At 44.6% G+C, this 19,254-nt stretch overlaps 1 protein-coding gene across 1 annotated transcript in view; it reads right to left on the reverse strand.

Annotated features, from left to right (window-relative positions):
* The window catches only part of LOC311118042 (partitioning defective 3 homolog B-like), a gene marked incomplete at its 5' end in the record, with an annotated part of 63,381 nt that overhangs the window by 25,924 nt on the left and 18,203 nt on the right, over positions 1 to 19,254 (reverse strand). The window contains 3 exons of the mRNA XM_084192918.1: positions 4,542 to 4,650; positions 13,523 to 13,840; positions 14,511 to 14,618. Of these exons, the coding sequence (XP_084049044.1) occupies positions 4,542 to 4,650; positions 13,523 to 13,840; positions 14,511 to 14,618 (535 nt within the window). The remainder of the gene's footprint in view (positions 1 to 4,541; positions 4,651 to 13,522; positions 13,841 to 14,510; positions 14,619 to 19,254) is intronic.

Here is a 19,254-nt window from a genome sequence, read left to right on the forward strand (position 1 = left end):
ACACAGCAGGAAATGCACACCAGCTCATCCATTACCCCTTTGTGTTGGTGCTGCTGGGCTGTCAGGCCCAAACAAGACTGATCTCTGGTCAGTGGTAGATCAGTCACTGATCTAAACATCACACAGGTCACTTCTCTGTAGTACAGCATTAGCTCCCTCCTATGAGACTTTGATGTACTAGATTAAGGAGTAGATAATAAATAATGGTCTGACTATTGCTAGCAGGGATCATCTAGACTCCAGTAGGGGATTGGTGGGTATGTCCAGTCCTGGAGGGCCGTAGTGTGTGCTGTACAGGCTTTTGTTCCAGCTCAGCTCGAAATAACATTTCTATTCAAACTTATTGAGGTCTAAATTGAACAGGCACATGATCGAGTCATTGTTTGAGTTGTTAGTGCTAGACCTGAACAAAAGCCTGCGGTTACCGCGGCCCAGAGTTACCCAGTCACCCCTCATCTAAAGGGAACATCATGCTCAAAAGACTAGGCTCTACACACCCAACACACAATTATGGTTATGCCTGGGCACCTGCATGATCGACTCATTGACTCTGGGTTCTCTTGCCCCTTGGGCGTCCCACACTCCCACAGTGCTCCTGGGAGTAGAGTAGACCATCACCATCAGACAAGAGGCACGCTAGCCATCCATCACTGTGACGGTGGTGGTTTTTGTTTACTTAATGATGGGGAGGGTATGTTTATGAAGCGACGCCCGCCTGCCACAGCTCGCATCATCTGCCCCCAGGAGCTGACATTAAAACATCATCAACGTGATCGATGTCCACCCGACAACATTACGGGGGGGGGGGGGGGGGGGGGGAACAGCTCCGGAGCTGACGGGTCATATCTTTTGTGAGCGTGTGTGTAAGTTAATGTGTGGGAGGGTGGAGTGTTGGTAGTATGTGTCTATTTGTGTGATAGAGTAGGTGTGTGTTTGATAGAGTGTCTGTGTTCGTCTGTGACCTGTGGTGTGTGTGTGTGTGTGATTCCCAGGGTAATGAGTTGGAGATAAGGTGTTATAAGGTGCTACTGCCAGCGCCCTCCCTGATATCCGAGTTATCGTCTCTGGTTGCCAGTTCACATCCTCAATCCTTCCTTTTTCCTCCCTTCATTACTTCAATTATGGTTGCATCCCAAATGGCAACTTATTCCCTATATGGTGCTCTGCTTTTGACCATGGTCCATAGGTCTCTGGTCAAAAGTAGTGCACTATGTAGGGAATATGGTGCCATTTGCGACAAAGCCAACGTGTCTTCTATCCATCTTCCATGGTCAAGGGCATTTTCCGCTGTAAATCGCGAGCTTTGGTACATGGACGTTTCAGAAAAGGACTGTAGAACACTTAATTTTATTTCATTTAGTTGGGTGTTTTTCAGTCAGTTAGACATTTACCGAATACCAAAGATGTCTGGATTATACCAAGTATGGCTGCCTCTGACATAGCACCCTATTCCAAATAGCGCACTCCTTTTAACCAGGGCTCATTTTGGACGCACCCTTTCCTTGCCTATGCCACGTATTTGTGGTAGAGTGGAACTCCAAAATGGCTGCCAGTTGCATGTGGCTTACTGCGTATGGGCCATCACTGCCAGCTACTGTGGCAGCCGAATGGACAGCCACATCTAAAAATGCCACCAACTGTCCAGTCTGTACACTGAGGCGACATGACATCATATACACTATCATTATCATGCCTCGACAGGATAAAAACCTCTAGAGCTGGGTCCTAAAAGGCACTGTATTCCCTATATAGTGCACTACCCTTGAGCAAGGCAGTTAACCCCCGAAAACAAGTGCTCCCCCGGCACCGATGATGTGAACGTCGATTAAGGCAGCCCCCGCACCTCTCTGATTCAGAGGGGTTGGGTTAAATGCGGATGCCACATTTCGTTTTACAACTGACTAGGTATCCCCTTTCCCTTTCCTTTTGACCAGTGCCCATAGGGCCCTGGTCAAAATAGTTGGGACGTAGCCCCTGTACTTGGACAGATGGTATATGTGGGTGTGTACTGAGACTGACAACATGGATGAAAAGGAGAGAGAACACACAAAACACACACCTATATTCATCTTGATGAGAAAAAAAGCTTTAATGTGTGGATAAATGGTTTGAATGAAGCATCAATTCACAATCTGCGCTTTTCTCCTCAAAGAGCTGTGGAATGGTTTAATTCGTATTAAGTTGGAGATATTTTATCAGGGGATGGGGAATTGGGGGCTATCTAATATCTTGTTGGTTAAATTCCCTTATTGTATTTTATGTTTTATTCAGGAGTAAACAAATAAGGTATGCTGGTTAATAAGCAGGATCGTGTACTCCCTTTTTAACATTAAAGACAAAACAGTGACAAACAATGAAACAGAAAGGACACATACAAAAACCTACCCGTATTTTATGTTTGCTGTTATTGTCTGTCTGTGAAACTGAAAAAGATGGAGAAACGCTACACGTAGCTCTATATTCTTTTCAATGAAACCATTTTTCAGAGCGCGGTACGAGGCACATAAAGGAAGAATGGGCCTTGTGTGACCTTGTATCAGCAACGCAATACTCAAGTGTCATAAAATCTTTATAAAACATTCAAGCGACCAGACTAGGCTGCTGAAAAGAGCAAAGAAAGACAGCTGAAAGGAGGGCGCAAAATAGGCTACGCAAGGAGACATGGGCGCAACAATTGCCAGACTGAATGAAACGTTGAAACATCTCTCTCTCTCTCTCTCTGTAAGCATTCTATTTTCTCACCCTCTCTTTCTCTGTATATATTGTAACTTCTATTGGTCTGCTGTCTCTTTCCATGTAACTTCCAGTATTTCATTTTGTTCTCAAGGTTTACCTCACATATTCTATATGGGCTATACAGTATATAGGTTTAACATGCTTCTATAAGGTCTCAATATGCCTTCTGTCTCTGCCTGTGATTTCATTGGTGTCTCTGTTTAAATGATAATGTTCCATAAGCAGCTGCCTCAGGGGAAGCACCTACAGCTGTGCTGTTGACGTTGTGTTTGTTTCTACTGCAACTGACAATCAGATCATGGCGAGTTGCCTCCCACTCACTGCCTCCTAATTGTCTACATGTTTGAATAAGGGTATTTGATGGAACACACAACAACCGATTCCAAGAGGCATCGTTAGGTTGTTTCAGCGTTTTAATAATGTTCTTCGATGGATCAAACAGAACCGGGGATCATAAGGTTTTAATTGTCTCAGTGTTTGGATAACGTTATTAGACGGTTCACACACGCAAACCAGAAGTGAGAGAGAGAGGAAAGTGAAAGAGAGCATGTTTGTTTAGGTTGAGTAGTAACGCTAAAAAGATCAGATGAAAATGTCACCACCCTAATGGTTATTTACTTAAAGAGAGATAAATATAGAGAGAGGGTGCTGTAGAACACTTAATGCTAACAAGAGAGAGCTCCAAACAAACCCAGCCAGGCTCTAAGAAAACATGGATCGTCTGTGACTCAGCTCCACAATTGGGAGCAATACATGCCAATGTGTGCACCCAAACATACACGCCCACACACACAACCTTATTGCAATTGCCTGTTGCAAAATCATCCTTAGTTACCATACGCACAAAGGGAAATGAATAAGTACACCATTACAGTCACATATGATAATAGCGCCTGGTGATATCCTATGGAATAATCCATATAATGATCTACACTGAGTGTACAAAACATTAGGAACACCTTCCTAATATTGAGTTTCACCCCCTTTTGCCCTCAGAACAGCCTCAATTCATCGGGGCATCGACCCTACAAGGTGTCGAAAGCGTTCCACAGGGATGCTGGCCTGTGTTGACTCCAATGCTTCCCACAGTTGTGTCAAGTTGGTTGGATGTCCTTTGGGTGGTGGACCATTCTTGATACACACGGGAAACTGTTGAGCGTGAAAAACCTAGCAGCGTTGCAGTTCTTGACACACTCAAACCAGTGTGCCTGGCACCTACTACCATACCCATTTCAAAAGGCACTTAAATATTCTGTCTTGCCCATTCACCCTCTGAATGGCACACATACACAATCCATGTCTCAATTGTCTCAAGGCTTAAACCTGTCTTTAACCACACTCCACCCTCCCCTTCATTGAAGTGGATTTAACAGTTGACATCAATAAGGGATCATAGCTTTCACCTAGATTCACCTGGCCAGTCTATGTCATGGAAACAGACATATGTTTAGTACACTTAGTGTATAGTGTGCTTAGGATCTCCTTTCTCTCAGAGCCAGCGTGTGTGTCCCAAATGGCACCCTATTCCCTATTTAGTGCACTTCTTTGACCAGAGCTCAGGTCAAAAGTAATGCACTTTATAGGGAATAGGTTTCCATTTGGGAAGCAGCCAGAGAAAGACACTTGGTGTCTCTAGGCAGTGGGCACTCAAAGTATGGATTATCATGGAGTTAATCTCCATGTTCTGTTGAGAAGATGCGTGTAAACCACTTGTGGTGGTTCATCTGCGTAGACACAGCAGGAGGCGAGCCAGAGGACTCCAAGTGAGGACACACACACGTTCATGTACACACGCACACACTCACTCGGGGTGGGTCGTAGTCGAGGGCTCTGCGGCGGGTGACCTCTAGCTCTTCGTAGGCGGGCGCAGCACGGGCCTGCTGGAGCTCTCTCCTGAGCTTCTGGACACGCTCACTGAGAGAAAGAGAGAGAAATAAAGAGAGAGAAAGAGTTCCGATAAAATCACAGGCAGACACATGAACCATATAACAAAGGAACCATATACAAACCCTATGCAAAATGTTGTACTGTGTATGACATGGAAAGAGACTACAGACCAATATAAGATGAGATAGAGCGAGAGCGAGAAAGAGCAAAATTTGCTAACCCACACACACGCGCAAATATACTAATTTATGTACACACTCACACACACCCACGAAATGCACAAACAAACTAGACTCCCAACCTCTCCCACTCATACTAATGATGTGACCCACGGCAGGCATTGATTCTGGGCAGGAGTGAGAGCTTCATTAGAGGGGAACCAGCACAGGCACACATGCTAAAAGTTCCTTTAACGACCATGGCCTTAATTAGCAGGCCTGGCTGGTGCTCTGGTGGTGCGCTGACAAGAGGTATGTGTATGTGTTGTTCTAATTCATCCTACCTCCAGGCAATGGGGACAGACAGAGGCAGACATCGATTGATATGCAGACTCTCTCTCTCTCTACCCAACCCAGCCCAGCCTGATACACAGAGGTACAGACAGACAGAGCTGCAGTCCCTCACCTGCCACACAATCAAACGGACACACAGACAAACACAATACCCTGCAGCGAACACCACTCAGGGCCCAATACCCTGCAGCTAACACCACTAAGGGCCCAATACCCTGCAGCTAACACCACTCAAGGCCCAATACCCTACAGCTAACACCACTCAAGGCCCAATACCCTACAGCTAACACCACTCAAGGCCCAATACCCTGCAGCTAACACCACTCAAGGCCCAATACCAATTTGAAATGTAGGCACGTAACTCGATATCTCACCCAATTCTTCCAAATCAATGCACAATTTACAAGAAGGTCCAAATTAGGACTCGGCCCTAAAATAAGACAGACCCTCGTTCTTCACATATCATCGTTGATGTTGTTTGTTTTGAAATTGAGGACTTCACTGTTTAATGTGAGGATGTTTAAAATATGGACCATTCCTTTCACCCATCAAATCCCCCCCCCCCCCCCTCCTACCTCAGTAGCTACAGCAGCTGAGCAGGGACATACAGAGCAGAGAACGAACACATTTTCAAAAACCCATTAATGCAGTCCTCGGACCGTCATTAGGGCTGCCATCTTGATTGAGCGTGCATGTCGTCTCTCGTAATGAAAAAACATTCTAATTATTATAATGATGTAGCTAAGTTCCCCGGCACATCGGAGACCCTCCAGATATCAGTGTTGCATAAATAAATAAATACTATTAGGCCTTGTGCTTAAACTGCAGGGCAGCAAGTCATGACATTCTTTCTCAGAAGAGAGATCATGGGTAAGTGCAAAATGGCACCCTATTCCCTAAAAGTAGTGGACGACATAGTGCAGGGCTGCTAACCCTGTTCCTGGAAAGCTACCCTCCTGTAGGTTTTTGCTCCAACCCTAATCTAGCACACCTGATTCTAACAATTAACTGGTTGATAAGCTCATGTTAATTGCAACTGGGGATAGAGTGAAAACCTACAGGAGGGTAGCTTTCCAGGAACAGGGTTGAGCAGCCCTGCACTATATCGTGCACTACTTTTAGGGAATAGGGTGCCATTTTAGACGCAGGCCATGTAAAGGTTCAGCACATTCCTACTAAATGACTCCCCATTCATTCTGTTAAGAACCCTATTTTGATGATTATTCCCTATTGGAATTTGGTCCCTAGCTACCCTCTCTAAGGTCAGAGGTTACCGTAAAGCAAGTCTTAGTAATTGGTATCTGGGCCCCTGAGCCATAAAATCGGCCATGGGTGTCCTTAAGCGATTAAGAAGTTTCAAATGTATAGTCTATTAAACCCCCAGGTCTCAGCCGTGATTGAACGTTTTGGAACTAGGCACGGAAGGATGAAACAACGAACAGATAAGGAAGAGTACTTAGGTCCACCCTTCCCTCCTGAGCAGGGGTGTCAACCTCATTCCACGGAGGGCCGAGTGTCTGCGGGTTTTGATTTTCCCTTTCAATTAAGACCTAGACAACCAGTTGAGTGGAGTTCCTTACTAATTAGTGATCTTAATTCATCCATCAACTACAAGGGTGGAGTGAAAACCTGCAGACACTAGGCCCTCCGTGTAATGAGTTTGACACGTGATGTATAGGGTGACAGATTATTACGAACCTTGCAGAAGTGTAGTTTTGGTGCCCCTGTGCCACATTTTTGTTTAATAAGACACTTAAATATATTGCTCTTGCATCCAGCATTTCTCCACACCTTGACTAGTTTTAAATTCCTAACAATTCAGTGCACCTATAGGAACTGCTACTGAAAGTACTTTGAAGTATCAAGGGGGAGAGAGAGAAGGTAGTGGGCACTAGGGTTGAATGGCAGGAACCCGGTTACCGAGATTTACCGCCCAAAACCACTCCCTTTTCCTAGGATAAATAACTGCAAGAAACCGATAAATTATAATAAATTATGTATATGAACAGCATGGCATGCAATGGAACTGTTAAATTATATGCAATGTCTAAATCTGGCATCTCTACGGCCTCTGCATGATGAATCAACGCTGAGGGTGGGGACAGACCGCCCATCTCAGTATGGAGCGCAGTTCACAATGCACGTAGATCTAGTTTCATTTATTTACCCAAGAGAGCATATAGCTAGCTACATCTATGGCCTTTTCTGTTTTTCTGTTGTGTGTAATATGTAGTAGCCTATATCATATACAGTGGGGAGAACATGCTTTGCAAGTAGGAAAACCTGCAAAATCGCCAGTGTATCAAATACTTGTTCTCCCCACTGTATGTATTGGATAACGGCACAATCATTTGGCCTTTTTGGGCTTGGCCTCATTAAATGTCTTTAATGTAGGGCTCATAAAATGTATTTAATGTATGGCTCATCAGGCTCAGGTAGCATCAGGCTTGAATTTTCGATCAAAGCTCTAATCAAATCCGGACATAGGCCTATTAATATGCTTTATAATGCTTTTGAATAGCACTTCCGGTTTTGGCGGGAAATACCGGGTTACCCGGGAGAAAAGTGATTTATTCTCGGGATGGAACATTTGTAAAATACCGGGAAAATATTCAACCCTAGTGGGCACTGGGCAGAGGGTTCTTTACTTTCCTCAACAGTTTAACAGAATAATGTGGGAGGTTATAACTCCATTAAGCATACACTTTAGGCAGAAAGCAGATAAATACTAAGATTACTGAGAAGTTCTCTTGAGTACAGAACTGGTGATTCAGCTGGCCTTAGAGGTCAGATCCACCCACCTGCACCATGTCTATGCAGGCACGTGTGTGTGTCTATGTCAAAAAATCCAATCAAATCAAATCATTGGTCACATACACATGTTTAGCAGATGTTATTGCGGGTGTAGCGAAATGCTTGTGTTTCTAGCTCCGACAGTACAGTAATATCTAACAAGTAATATCTAACAATGTCACAACATATACCCAATACACACAAATCTAAGTAAAGCAATGGAATTAATAAATATATGGACAAGCAACATCAGAGCGGCATAGACTAAGATACAGTAGAATAGTATAGAATACAGTATATACATATGAGATGAGTAATGCAAGATATGTAAACATTATTAAAGTGACTAGTATTCCATTTATTAAAGTGGTCAGTGATTTCTAATCTATGTATATAAGCAGCAGCCTCTAATGTGCTAGTGAAGGTTATTTAACAGTCTGATGGCCTTGAGATAGAAGCTGTGTTTCAGTCTCTCGGTCCCAGCTTTGATGCACCTGTATTGACCTCGCCTTCTGGATGATAGCGGGGTGAACAGGCAGTGGCTCGGGTGGTTGTTGTCCTTGATTATCTTTTTGGCCTTCCTGTGACATCGGGTGCTGTAGGTGTCCTGGAGGGCTGGTTGTTTGCCCCCGGTGATGCGTTGGGCAGACCGCACCACCCTCTGGAGAGCCCTGCGGTTGCGGGCGGTGCAGTTGCCATACCAGGCGGTGATACAGTCCGACAGGATGCTCTCAATTGTGCATCTGTAAAGGTTTGTGAGGGTTTTAGGTGCCAAGACAAATTTCTTCAGCCTCCTGAGGTTGAAGAGGAGCTGTTCACCACACTGTCTGTGTGGGTGGACCATTTCAGTTTGTAAGTGATGTGTACGCCGAGGAACTTGAAGCTTTCCACCTTCTCCACTGCGGTCCCGTCGATGTGGATAGGGGGGTGTTCCCTCTGCTGTTTCCTGATCATCTCATTTGTTTTGTTGATGTTGAGTGAGAGGTTATTTTCCTGGCACCACACTCCCAGAGCCCTCACCTCCTCCCTGTAGGCTGTCTCGTCATTGTTGGAAAATCAAGCCTACTACTGTTGTGTTGTCTGCAAACTTGATTATTGAGTTGGAGGCGTGCTTGGCCACGCAGTCATGGGTGAACAGGGAGTACAGGAGGGGGCTGAGCACGCACCCTTGTGGGGCCCTAGTGTCGAGGATCAGCGAAGTGGAGGTGTTGTTTCCTACCTTCACCACCTGGGGGCGGCCCGTCAGGAAGTTCAGGACCCAGTTGCACAGGGCGGGGTTCAGACACAGGGCCTCGAGCTTAATGATGAGCTTGGAGGGTACTATGGTGTTGAATGCTGAGCTATAGTCAATGAACAGCATTCTTACATAGGTATTCCTCTTGTCCAGATGGGATAGGGCAGTTTGCAGTGTGATGGCGATTGCATCGTCTGTGGATCTATTGGGGCGGTAAGCAAATTGAAGTGGGTCTAGGGTGGCAGGTAAGGTAGAGGTGATATGATCCTTGATTAGTCTCTAAAAGCTCTTCATGATGACAGAAGTGAGTGCTACGGGGCGATAGTCATTTAGTTCAGTTACCTTTGCTTTCTTGGGTACAGGGACAATGGTGGCCAGTATGAAGCATGTGGGGACAGCAGACTTGGATAGGGAGAGATTGAATATGTCCGTAAACACACCAGCCAGCTGGTCTGCTCATGCTCTGAGGACGCGGCTAGAGATGCCATCTGGGCCGGCAGCCTTGCGAAGGTTAACGCGTTTAAATGTCTTACTCACGTCGGCCACGGAGAAGGAGAGCTCACAGTCCTTGGTAGCGGGCCGCGTCAGTGGCACTGTACTATCCTCAAAGCGGGCGAAGAAGGTGTTTAGCTTGTCCGGAAGCAAGACGTCGGTGTCCGCGATGTGGCTGGTTTTCCCTTTGTAGTCTGTGATTGTCTGTAGACCCTGCCACATACGTCTCGTCTGAGCCGTTGAAATGCGACTCCACTTTTTCCTTATACTGACGTTTTGCCTGTTTGATTGCCTTGCGGAGGGAATAACTAAACTGTTTGTATTCTGCCAAAATGGAGTCGTGGTCAGATTTGCCAAAAGGAGGGCGGGGGAGGGCCTTGTATGCATCCTGGAAGTTGGAGTAGCAGTGGTTGAGTGTTTTAGCAGCGTGAGTAACTACAGTCGATGTGTTGATAGAATTTAAGCAACCTTTTCCTCAAATTTGCTTTGTTAAAATCCCCAGCTACAATAAATGCAGCCTCAGGATATGTGGTTTCCAGTTTGCATAAAGTCCAATGAAGTTCTTTGAGGGCCGTCGTTATCCAGAGACTGAACATTAGCTAGTAATATACTCGGAAGCGGTGGGTGGTGTGCACGCCTCCTAAGTCGGACTAGAAGACCACTCAGAGTACCTCTCCTCCGGCGTTGTTTTGGGTCGGCCTCTGGAATCAGTTCAATTGCCCTGGGGGGTGCGAACAAAGGATCCGCTTCGGGAAAGTCGTATTCCTGGTCGTAATGCTGGTAGTGCTGGTGAGTTACCACTGCTTTGATATCCAATAGTTCTTCCCGGCTGTATGTAATAACACAATTTTCTGGGCTAATAACGGAATAAATATTACATAAAAAAACAAAATGCTGCAAAGTTTCCTAAAAGCTAGAAGCAAGGCAGCCCTCTCTGTCGGCGCCATTTTCCATTATTTGTGTGTGTGTGTGTGCGCATGGGAGCATGGGACCAGGTTGTCATCAGAAGCTAATTTCTCATCTTGTTTGCCAGCCGGACACCAGGGAGCCCAGAGCGCCAGTGGAAAGTTCAGTAAAGGGTAAAGATATTAATTTTCCCTATTTTCCAGGGGGGATGAGGGAGCCGGAACTTTCAGAACCTTCCATTCCCTTTGGTCTCAGGGATGTTTGTCAAACCTGTGTATGTATGTGTCCAACCTCAGGAGGACTAATTAGGGAGACTTGGCCAATGAACTATGGCCACCGGGACTCGGAATGTCTCTGACTGGCCACATCAAAGAGAAGACCGGACACACTGAGGAAGAACCTTTGATTTCAACCTACCCGGGCTGCATTCAGGACAAAGGAAAGTTTAAGTAAACAGAAATGGTGCTGTATTGATCATCTGCTGAGGAACGTTGCAATTATGATGGCTGAGAGGGCGATGGTGCATGTGCACAACGATTCTGTCAGCATAGTTCTGGAGAACTCCAACCCACACCATCTGCCTGTCTTTCCTACTGACATCACTAGTGCATACTGTCCTTATGGGTTGCAGATGGACTAGTGTCTAGGATTAGGGCTATATACTTTGTATTCTGACATTCATATTCTTTATTTAACTACATTGAAATACGATACATAAGCAACATGGCTTTATAAGAAACTCCTCAGGTGACTATTTTCTTTGCTCCCTCTTTCCTCCCCTCTTTTCTTCCCTTTCCCTGGTCTGTGGAGAGACTAGATTACCTTTTCTCTAATAATATTTGACAAGCGTAGGTAACTTTTTTTCTCCACAGGTCAGCCCCTAGTGTCACTGTAATCAAATGTGACGCCCATTCATGGACGCACCTGCCATCGAAGTCCTAATGAAAACATTTCCAGCGCTAAATTATGTAGACACACCAAGAGTCAACTTACTCCTCTCTGACAGGTGAGGGAGGAGGATGAGGCACCACTACTGAGCATGTGCACACACGTAAGCCTGTATGCACACACACGTGTACGCACACATACGTACACACACAGACGTGTACACACACACACACCTGACACACAAATGAAGCCACAATATAATATAATTCTCCCCTATCCAAATTGGTCCTCTAAAAGCGGCATTGGATTCTAGACTGGAGTGTTGCTAGGTTACAAAAAGGCTTCGTTGCAAAACCACTGAGCGGGTTTGAGTGTGTGTCGGCAAAGCTGTGTGTCCATATGCATGAATGAATCATTGAATGGGTGCGTTTCGCAAGCAGATGTGTGTTGTAAGTCTGTAAATGTGTGTGTGGTTGGAACCCAGGACTATATGGCGTAACTAAACTATTATACAGTCAATTCCAACCAGACTAAGTTGATCATGTTATACTGTTGATAGCTCGAATTCGTCATCCATTACAAATGTCAGTAGAATATGGAGCGTTCAGATCATGCTGCTGTAGTCGAGCAGGGAGAGGAGAGGAGAGAGGGAGAAAGAGAGAGTGAGAGAGGCAGAGGCATAGAGAAAGAGAAAAGGAGAAAAATAAAAAGGGAACGTGAGAAAGTAAGAGGGAGAATTAGAAAGAAGAGGAAAGAAGAACAGAGTAATTAAGTGTCCAGTTAGAGGAGAGCGGAGGAGACACCGGCGGAGGAGTCTAACTGATCTGTCAAGCTGCTAGACTGTGGCTAATTATCCTCCCCTTTTTTCCCCCTCTCTCTGTCTGACTCGTTCCCTTCGTAGCAATCAATCTCTTCCTTTCCCATCCCTCCCTCTCGGTCTCTGTATCTCTCTAACTTTCAAATAAAATAAAAATGTATTTGTCATATGCTTCGTAAACAGGTGTAGACTAACAGTGAAATGCTTACTTATGGGTCCTTTTCTAACAATGCAGAGTTAAGATAAAGAAAAAGAAAAAGAACATGTAAATAGTGACATGAAGAAGAAATACACAGTGAATAATGAATAACAATAACGAGTAAAAAATAACATGGCTATATAAAGGGAGTACCAGTACCGAGTCGATGTGCAGCGGTACGGGGTAATTGAGGTAGCTATGTACATATAGGTAAAGTGACTAGGCAACAGGGTAGATAAGAGACAGTAGCAGCAGCATATGTGGTGAGTGTGAATGTGTGTGTGTGTGTGTGTGGCGTCAGTATACATGTGTGTGCGTTCTACTGTATGTGTGGGCGTATGTAGTGTGTGTGTGTTGAGGTTTCACTGTAAGTATGTGTGAGTGTGTGGGTACGGTCCAGGTGCAGGTAGTCCGGGTAGCCAATTGATTAGCTATGTAGCAGTCTTGTTTAGCAGTCTTATGGCTTGGGGGTAGAAGCTGTTCAGGATCCTGTTGGTTCCAGACTTGGTGCACTAGTACTGCTTGCCGTGCGGTAGCAGAGAGAACAGGCTTTGACAATTGTTCTGGTGTAGAGGTTGTTTGTTACCTCTATCTCTTTGAAATTACAACACCTCCTTAATGATTCTAAACAGCATACTTGAAATGTTTGCTTCGGGCAAAGCTTGAGGGTCTGCGGACCCTAAACACTCATGCTGAGAAATGCTACAGTATGCTCATAAATTATGCATGCACGGCTGTGTGATGGGTTGTTAGCTATACATGTGTGGTTATCCTACACGTAACATCTCCGAAACCAAAGTGGAGGCAACATATTAGAAATATAGAGTCAAATAAGTGAAATAATTCAATAAAACATAGACCTAAATACATTATCTATCATGGATATTTCTGTTTTTAAGTGCATCTTTGAAGGCAACAAAGATAACAAAAATATCCCCCCATGCTTGCCCAATCCCACTGACCCCATAGTGGGATTATGACCTACTATAGCACCTCAAGGCCATTCATTGGAGTGCACTGTGAGGGAGTGTGTTTTCCTGGTTTTTGGATCAACTCACCTGTCGCTCAGAGGGGGCTGAAGCTGGGACGTGGAAGTCGAGGGCGGGGCTCTCTGCTTGTTGACCTTGGCATAGAGCCCCTCTAAGTCCTCGGCAGATGGCTGGCGGCTGTGTGAGGGTCCGGCGGAGGGTGGTCCCCCGAGGGCCCGCTGGGGAGAAGGGGTGCGGCTGAGGTAGGAGGGCGAGGGGCCCTTGGGGGGCTCCAGAAAGGTGTTGATGCGGGCGTAGTTGGGGTCCTGGTCGTCGTCCTCCATGTCGGGTGGCAGGGGGTCAGGGGTCACGTGGCCGTCCCGCACCTCCATGTTACGGAGATCATGTCTGTCGATAACATAAGAGGGGATGGATACTGTCACTCACTGTCTGAATCAAACTCACATTAACTTGATGGGATTGGACAAAAAACGGCATATATTGTGTACAGTAATCCCTCGTTTATCGCGGGGGTTACGTTCCGAAAATGACCCGCGATAAGTGAAATCCGCGAAATAGAAAACTTTTTTTTTTTTTACAATTAGCAACTATTACATGTATACAAATACAGTGACTCACGTGTAGGCCGTTTCGTCGACATTATGGGTTTAGAATATGTTCGAAATTACAAGATAATTTGGCCAACTTAATGTAAATTTGCCAAGCTGTTTTATGTACGTACACATAACTGCACGAGACGACAAAATGATAGCACAATTCGTAGCATGTTTTGATACAAGAAGCGGGAGTGAGTTTTTAGCGAATCAGAATGCAGAGCACAATGCACCAAAAAAAAAAAAAAAATGCATTATGAAAATCCGCGAAATAGCGAATCCGCGATAAGTGAACCGCGAAGTGGCGAGGGATCACTGTATATGTATATGTTATAGAGTGGCGTTTGAATGATGGCGTGTGGAGACAGAGAGTGACAGACCGACAGACAGGAAGACAGAGACAGACACAGACAGACCATTGATTGATATACACACAGGCAACAGGCCAAACAGTGTGAGCTCACCTCACTCTCTCCTCAAACTTGTCCAGCTCCTCCTCGCTCAGAACCTCAAACTTCTGCTTGGCAGCCTTCACCTCCGCCTTGCTCTTCGCCTCCTTTTTCTTGCCAAACCTGGGGAGGGAGAGGGGGATTGAGAGAGAAAGAGAGAGACAGATTGGTAAGATGTTTTTTTATTTGGGATTCAAAACAGTGTGGTGGTTCATAAACCAACAATAGACTCAGCAGAGATTATGAAAGGAACTATTTCTAGTTGAGCAGGAGGCCACACAGTAGTGGAGAAACTATAAGAGGGGAGAGAAGGAGTGGAGGGGCTTCATGTTTGGAACCAAACAGCAGTCTAGTTCACACCGCAGCCAAGTGTGTTCACACATCCAGTCAGGAAGACACAGAAAAATAATCTATTACACACATAGACCCTCCACACACGTGCACGCACGCATCACACGCACACACACGCACGTTAGCGGTTCCAATTCACAGCAGAGAAACAGTACCCATCGCTCACACAAACACTATTACACACACATACAAACCAAACTCACTCCCACACGTTCATTAGTGCCTTTACCTCTGGTACAGTGGTTAATGGTTGGTGATAATGCAGGGTGATAATTTGCTAGAGTGAGTTAATGCAGTGGGTGTGTTAGTAAGTTGGCAATGTGGTTAAGATGATGATTAATTGCAGTGGTGGAAAAAGTACCCAATTGTCATACTTGAGTAAAAGTAAAGATACCTTAATAGAAAATGACTCAAATAAAAGTGAAAGTCACCCAGTAAAATACTACTTGAGTAAAAGTCTAAAAGTATTTGGTATTAAATATACTTAAGTATTAAATGTAAATGTAATTGCTCAAATATACTTAAGTATCAAAGTAAAAGTATAAATAATTTCAAATTCCTTATATTAAGCAAACCAGACGGCACCATGTTCTTGTGTTTTAAATGTAAGGATAGCCAGGGGCACGCTCCAACACTCAGACATCATTTACAGTGGGGAAAAAATGTATTTAGTCAGCCACCAATTGTGCAAGTTCTCCCACTTAAAAAGATGAGAGAGGCCTGTAATTTTCATCATACAGTGGGGAGAACAAGTATTTGATACACTGCTGATTTTGCAGGTTTTCCTACTTACAAAGCATGTAGAGGTCTGTAATTGTTATCATAGGTACACTTCAACTGTGAGAGACGGAATCTAAAACAAAAATCCAGAAAATCACATTGTATGATTTTTAAGTAAATAATTTGCATTTTATTGCATGACATAAGTATTTGATACATCAGAAAAGCAGAACTTAATATTTGGTACAGAAACCTTTGTTTGCAATTACAGAGATCATACGTTTCCTGTAGGTCTTGACCAGGTTTGCACACACTGCAGCAGGGATTTTGGCCCACTCCTCCATACAGACCTTCTCCAGATCCTTCAGATTTCGGGGCTGTCGCTGGGCAATACGGACTTTCAGCTCCCTCCAAAGATGTTCTATTGGGTTCAGGTCTGGAGACTGGGTAGGCCACTCCAGGACCTTGAGATGCTTCTTACGGAGCCACTCCTTAGTTGCCCTGGCTGTGTGTTTCTGGTTGTTGTCATGCTGGAAGACCCAGCCCCGACCCATCTTCAATGCTCTTACTGAGTGAAGGAGGTTGTTGGCCAAGATCTCGCAATATATGGCCCCATCCATCCTCCGCTCAATACGGTGCAGTCGTCCTGTCCCCTTTGCAGAAAATCATCCCCAAAGAATGATGTTTCCACCTCCATGCTTCACAGTTGGGATGGTGTTCTTGGGGTTGTACTCATCCTTCTTCTTCCTCCAAACACGGCGAGTGGAGTTTAGACCAAAAAGCTCTATTTTTGTCTCATCAGACCACATGACCTTCTCCCATTCCTCCTCTGGATCATCCAGATGGTCATTGGCAAACTTCAGATGTGCCTGGACATGCGCTGGCTTGAGCAGGGGGACCTTGCGTGCGCTACAGGATTTTAATCCATGACGGCGTAGTGTGTTACTAATGGTTTTCTTTGAGACTGTGGTTCCAGCTCTCTTCAAGTCATTGACCAGGTCCTGCCGTGTAGTTCTGGGCTGATCCCTCACCTTCCTCATGATCATTTATGCCCCACGAGGTGAGATCTTGCATGGAGCCCCAGACAGAGGGTGATTGACCGTCATCTTGAACTTCTTCCATTTTCTAATAATTGCGCCAACAGTTGTTGCCTTCTCACCAAGCTGCTTGCCTATTGTCCTGTAGCCCATCCCAGCCTTGTGCAGGTCTACAATTTTATCCCTGATGTCCTTACACAGCTCTCTGGTCTTGGCCATTGTGGAGAGGTTGGCGTCTGTTTGATTGAGTGTGTGGACAGGTGTCTTTTATACAGGTAATGAGTTCAAACAGGTGCAGTTAATACAGGTAATGAGTGGAGAACAGGAGGGCTTCTTAAAGAAAAACTAACAGGTCTGTGAGAGCCGGAATTCTTACTGGTTGGTAGGTGATCAAATACTTATGTCATGCAATAAAATGCAAATTAATTACTTAAATATCATACAATGTGATTTTCTGGATTTCTTTTTTGATTCCATCTCTCACAGTTGAAGTGTACCTATGATAAAAATTACAGACCTCTACATGCTTTGTAAGTAGGAAAACCTGCAAAATCGGCAGTGTATCAAATACTTGTTCTCCCCACTGTAGGTACACGTCAAGTATGACAGACAAAATGAAAAAAAGAATCCAGAAAATCACATTGTAGGATTTTTAATGAATTTATTTGCAAATTATGGTGGAAAATAAGTATTTGATCAATAACAAAAGTTTCTCAATACTTTGATATATACCCTTTGTTGGCAATGACACAGGTCAAACGTTTTCTGTAAGTCTTCACAAGGTTTTCACACACTGTTGCTGGTATTTTGGCCCATTCCTCCATGCAGATCTCCTCTAGAGCAGTGATGTTTTGGGGCTGTCGCTGGGCAACATGGACTTTCAACTCCCTCCAAAGATGTTCTATGGGGTTGAGATCTGGAGACTGGCTAGGCCACTCCAGGACCTTGAAATGCTTCTTACGAAGCCACTCCTTCGTTGCCCGGGCGGTGTGTTTGGGATCATTGTCATGCTGAAAGACCCAGCCACGTTTCATCTTCAATGCCCTTGCTGATGGAAGGAGGTTTTCACTCAAAATCTCACGATACATGGCCCCATTCATTCTTTCCTTTACACGGATAAGTCGTCCTGGTCCCTTTGCAGAAAAACAGCCCCAAAGCATGATGTTTCCACCCCCATGCTTCACAGTAGGTATGGTGTTCTTTGGATGCAACTAAGCATTCTTTGTCCTCCAAACACGACGAGTTGAGTTTTTACCAAAATGTTATATTTTGGTTTCATCTGACCATATGACATTCTCCCAATCCTCTTCTGGATCATCCAAATGCACTCTAGCAAACTTCAGACGGGCCTGGACATGTACTGGCTTAAGCAGGGGGACACGTCTGGCACTGCAGGATTTGAGTCCCTGGCGGCGTAGTGTGTTACTGATGGTAGGCTTTGTTACTTTGGTCCCAGCTCTCTGCAGGTCATTCACTAGGTCCCCCCGTGTGGTTCTGGGATTTTTGCTCACCGTTCTTGTGATCATTTTGACCCCACGGGGTGAGATCTTGCGTGGAGCCCCAGATCGAGGGAGATTATCAGTGGTCTTGTATGTCTTCCATTTCCTAATAATTGCTCCCACAGTTGATTTCTTCAAACCAAGCTGCTTACCTATTGCAGATTCAGTCTTTCCAGCCTGGTGCAGGTCTACAATTTTGTTTCTGGTGTCCTTTGACAGCTCTTTGGTCTTGGCCATAGTGGAGTTTGGAGTGTGACTGTTTGAGGTTGTGGACAGGTGTCTTTTATACTGATAACAAGTTCAAACAGGTGCCGTTAATACAGGTAACGAGTGGAGGACAGAGGAGCCTCTTAAAGAAGTTGTTACAGGTCTGTGAGAGCCAGAAATCTTGCTTGTTTGTAGGTGACCAAATACTTATTTTCCACCATAATTTGCAAATATATTCATAAAAAATTCTACAATGTGATTTTCTGTTTTTTTTTTTCTCAATTTGTCTGTCATAGTTGACATGTACCTATGATGAAAATTACAGGCCTCTCTCATCTTTTTAAGTGGGAGAACTTGCACAATTGGTGGCTGACTAAATACTTTTTTCCCCCACTGTACAAATGAAGCATGTGTTTAATGAGTCCGCCAGATCAGAGGCAGTAGGGATGACCAGGGATGTTCTCTTGATAAGTGTGTGAATTAGACAATATTCCTGTCCTGCTAACAATTTAAAATGTAACGAGTACTTTTGGTTCCCAGGGAAAATGTATGGAGTAAAAAGTACATAGTTTTCTTTAAGAATGTAGTGAAGTAAAAGTAAAGTACAGATACCCCAAAAAACTACTTAAGTAGTACTTTCAAGTATTTTTACTTAAGTACTTTACACCACTGATTAATTGGTATTACTATACAGTATATATTCTGAACTGATACATGCTTTCTGACAGACAGAGGTGAGAGTGTGTAGCCCTGGGGTGAAGTTTCCCCTAGGTACAGATCTAGGATCAGTTTCCCATCCCCCTATCCTAACCTTAATCATTAGTGGGGAAAATGCAAAACGGACCCAGGGTCAGCATCTAGGGGCAACTTCACCCTACTCTGTACTTATCTGACCCCTAAAATATTTTGTTTTATTTTCTCTCACATATACCGAACAAAAATATA

Source organism: Coregonus lavaretus (assembly GCF_964263955.1).
Source record: "Coregonus lavaretus genome assembly, contig: HAP1_SCAFFOLD_1500, whole genome shotgun sequence".
Taxonomy (NCBI): Eukaryota; Metazoa; Chordata; class Actinopteri; order Salmoniformes; family Salmonidae; genus Coregonus; species Coregonus lavaretus.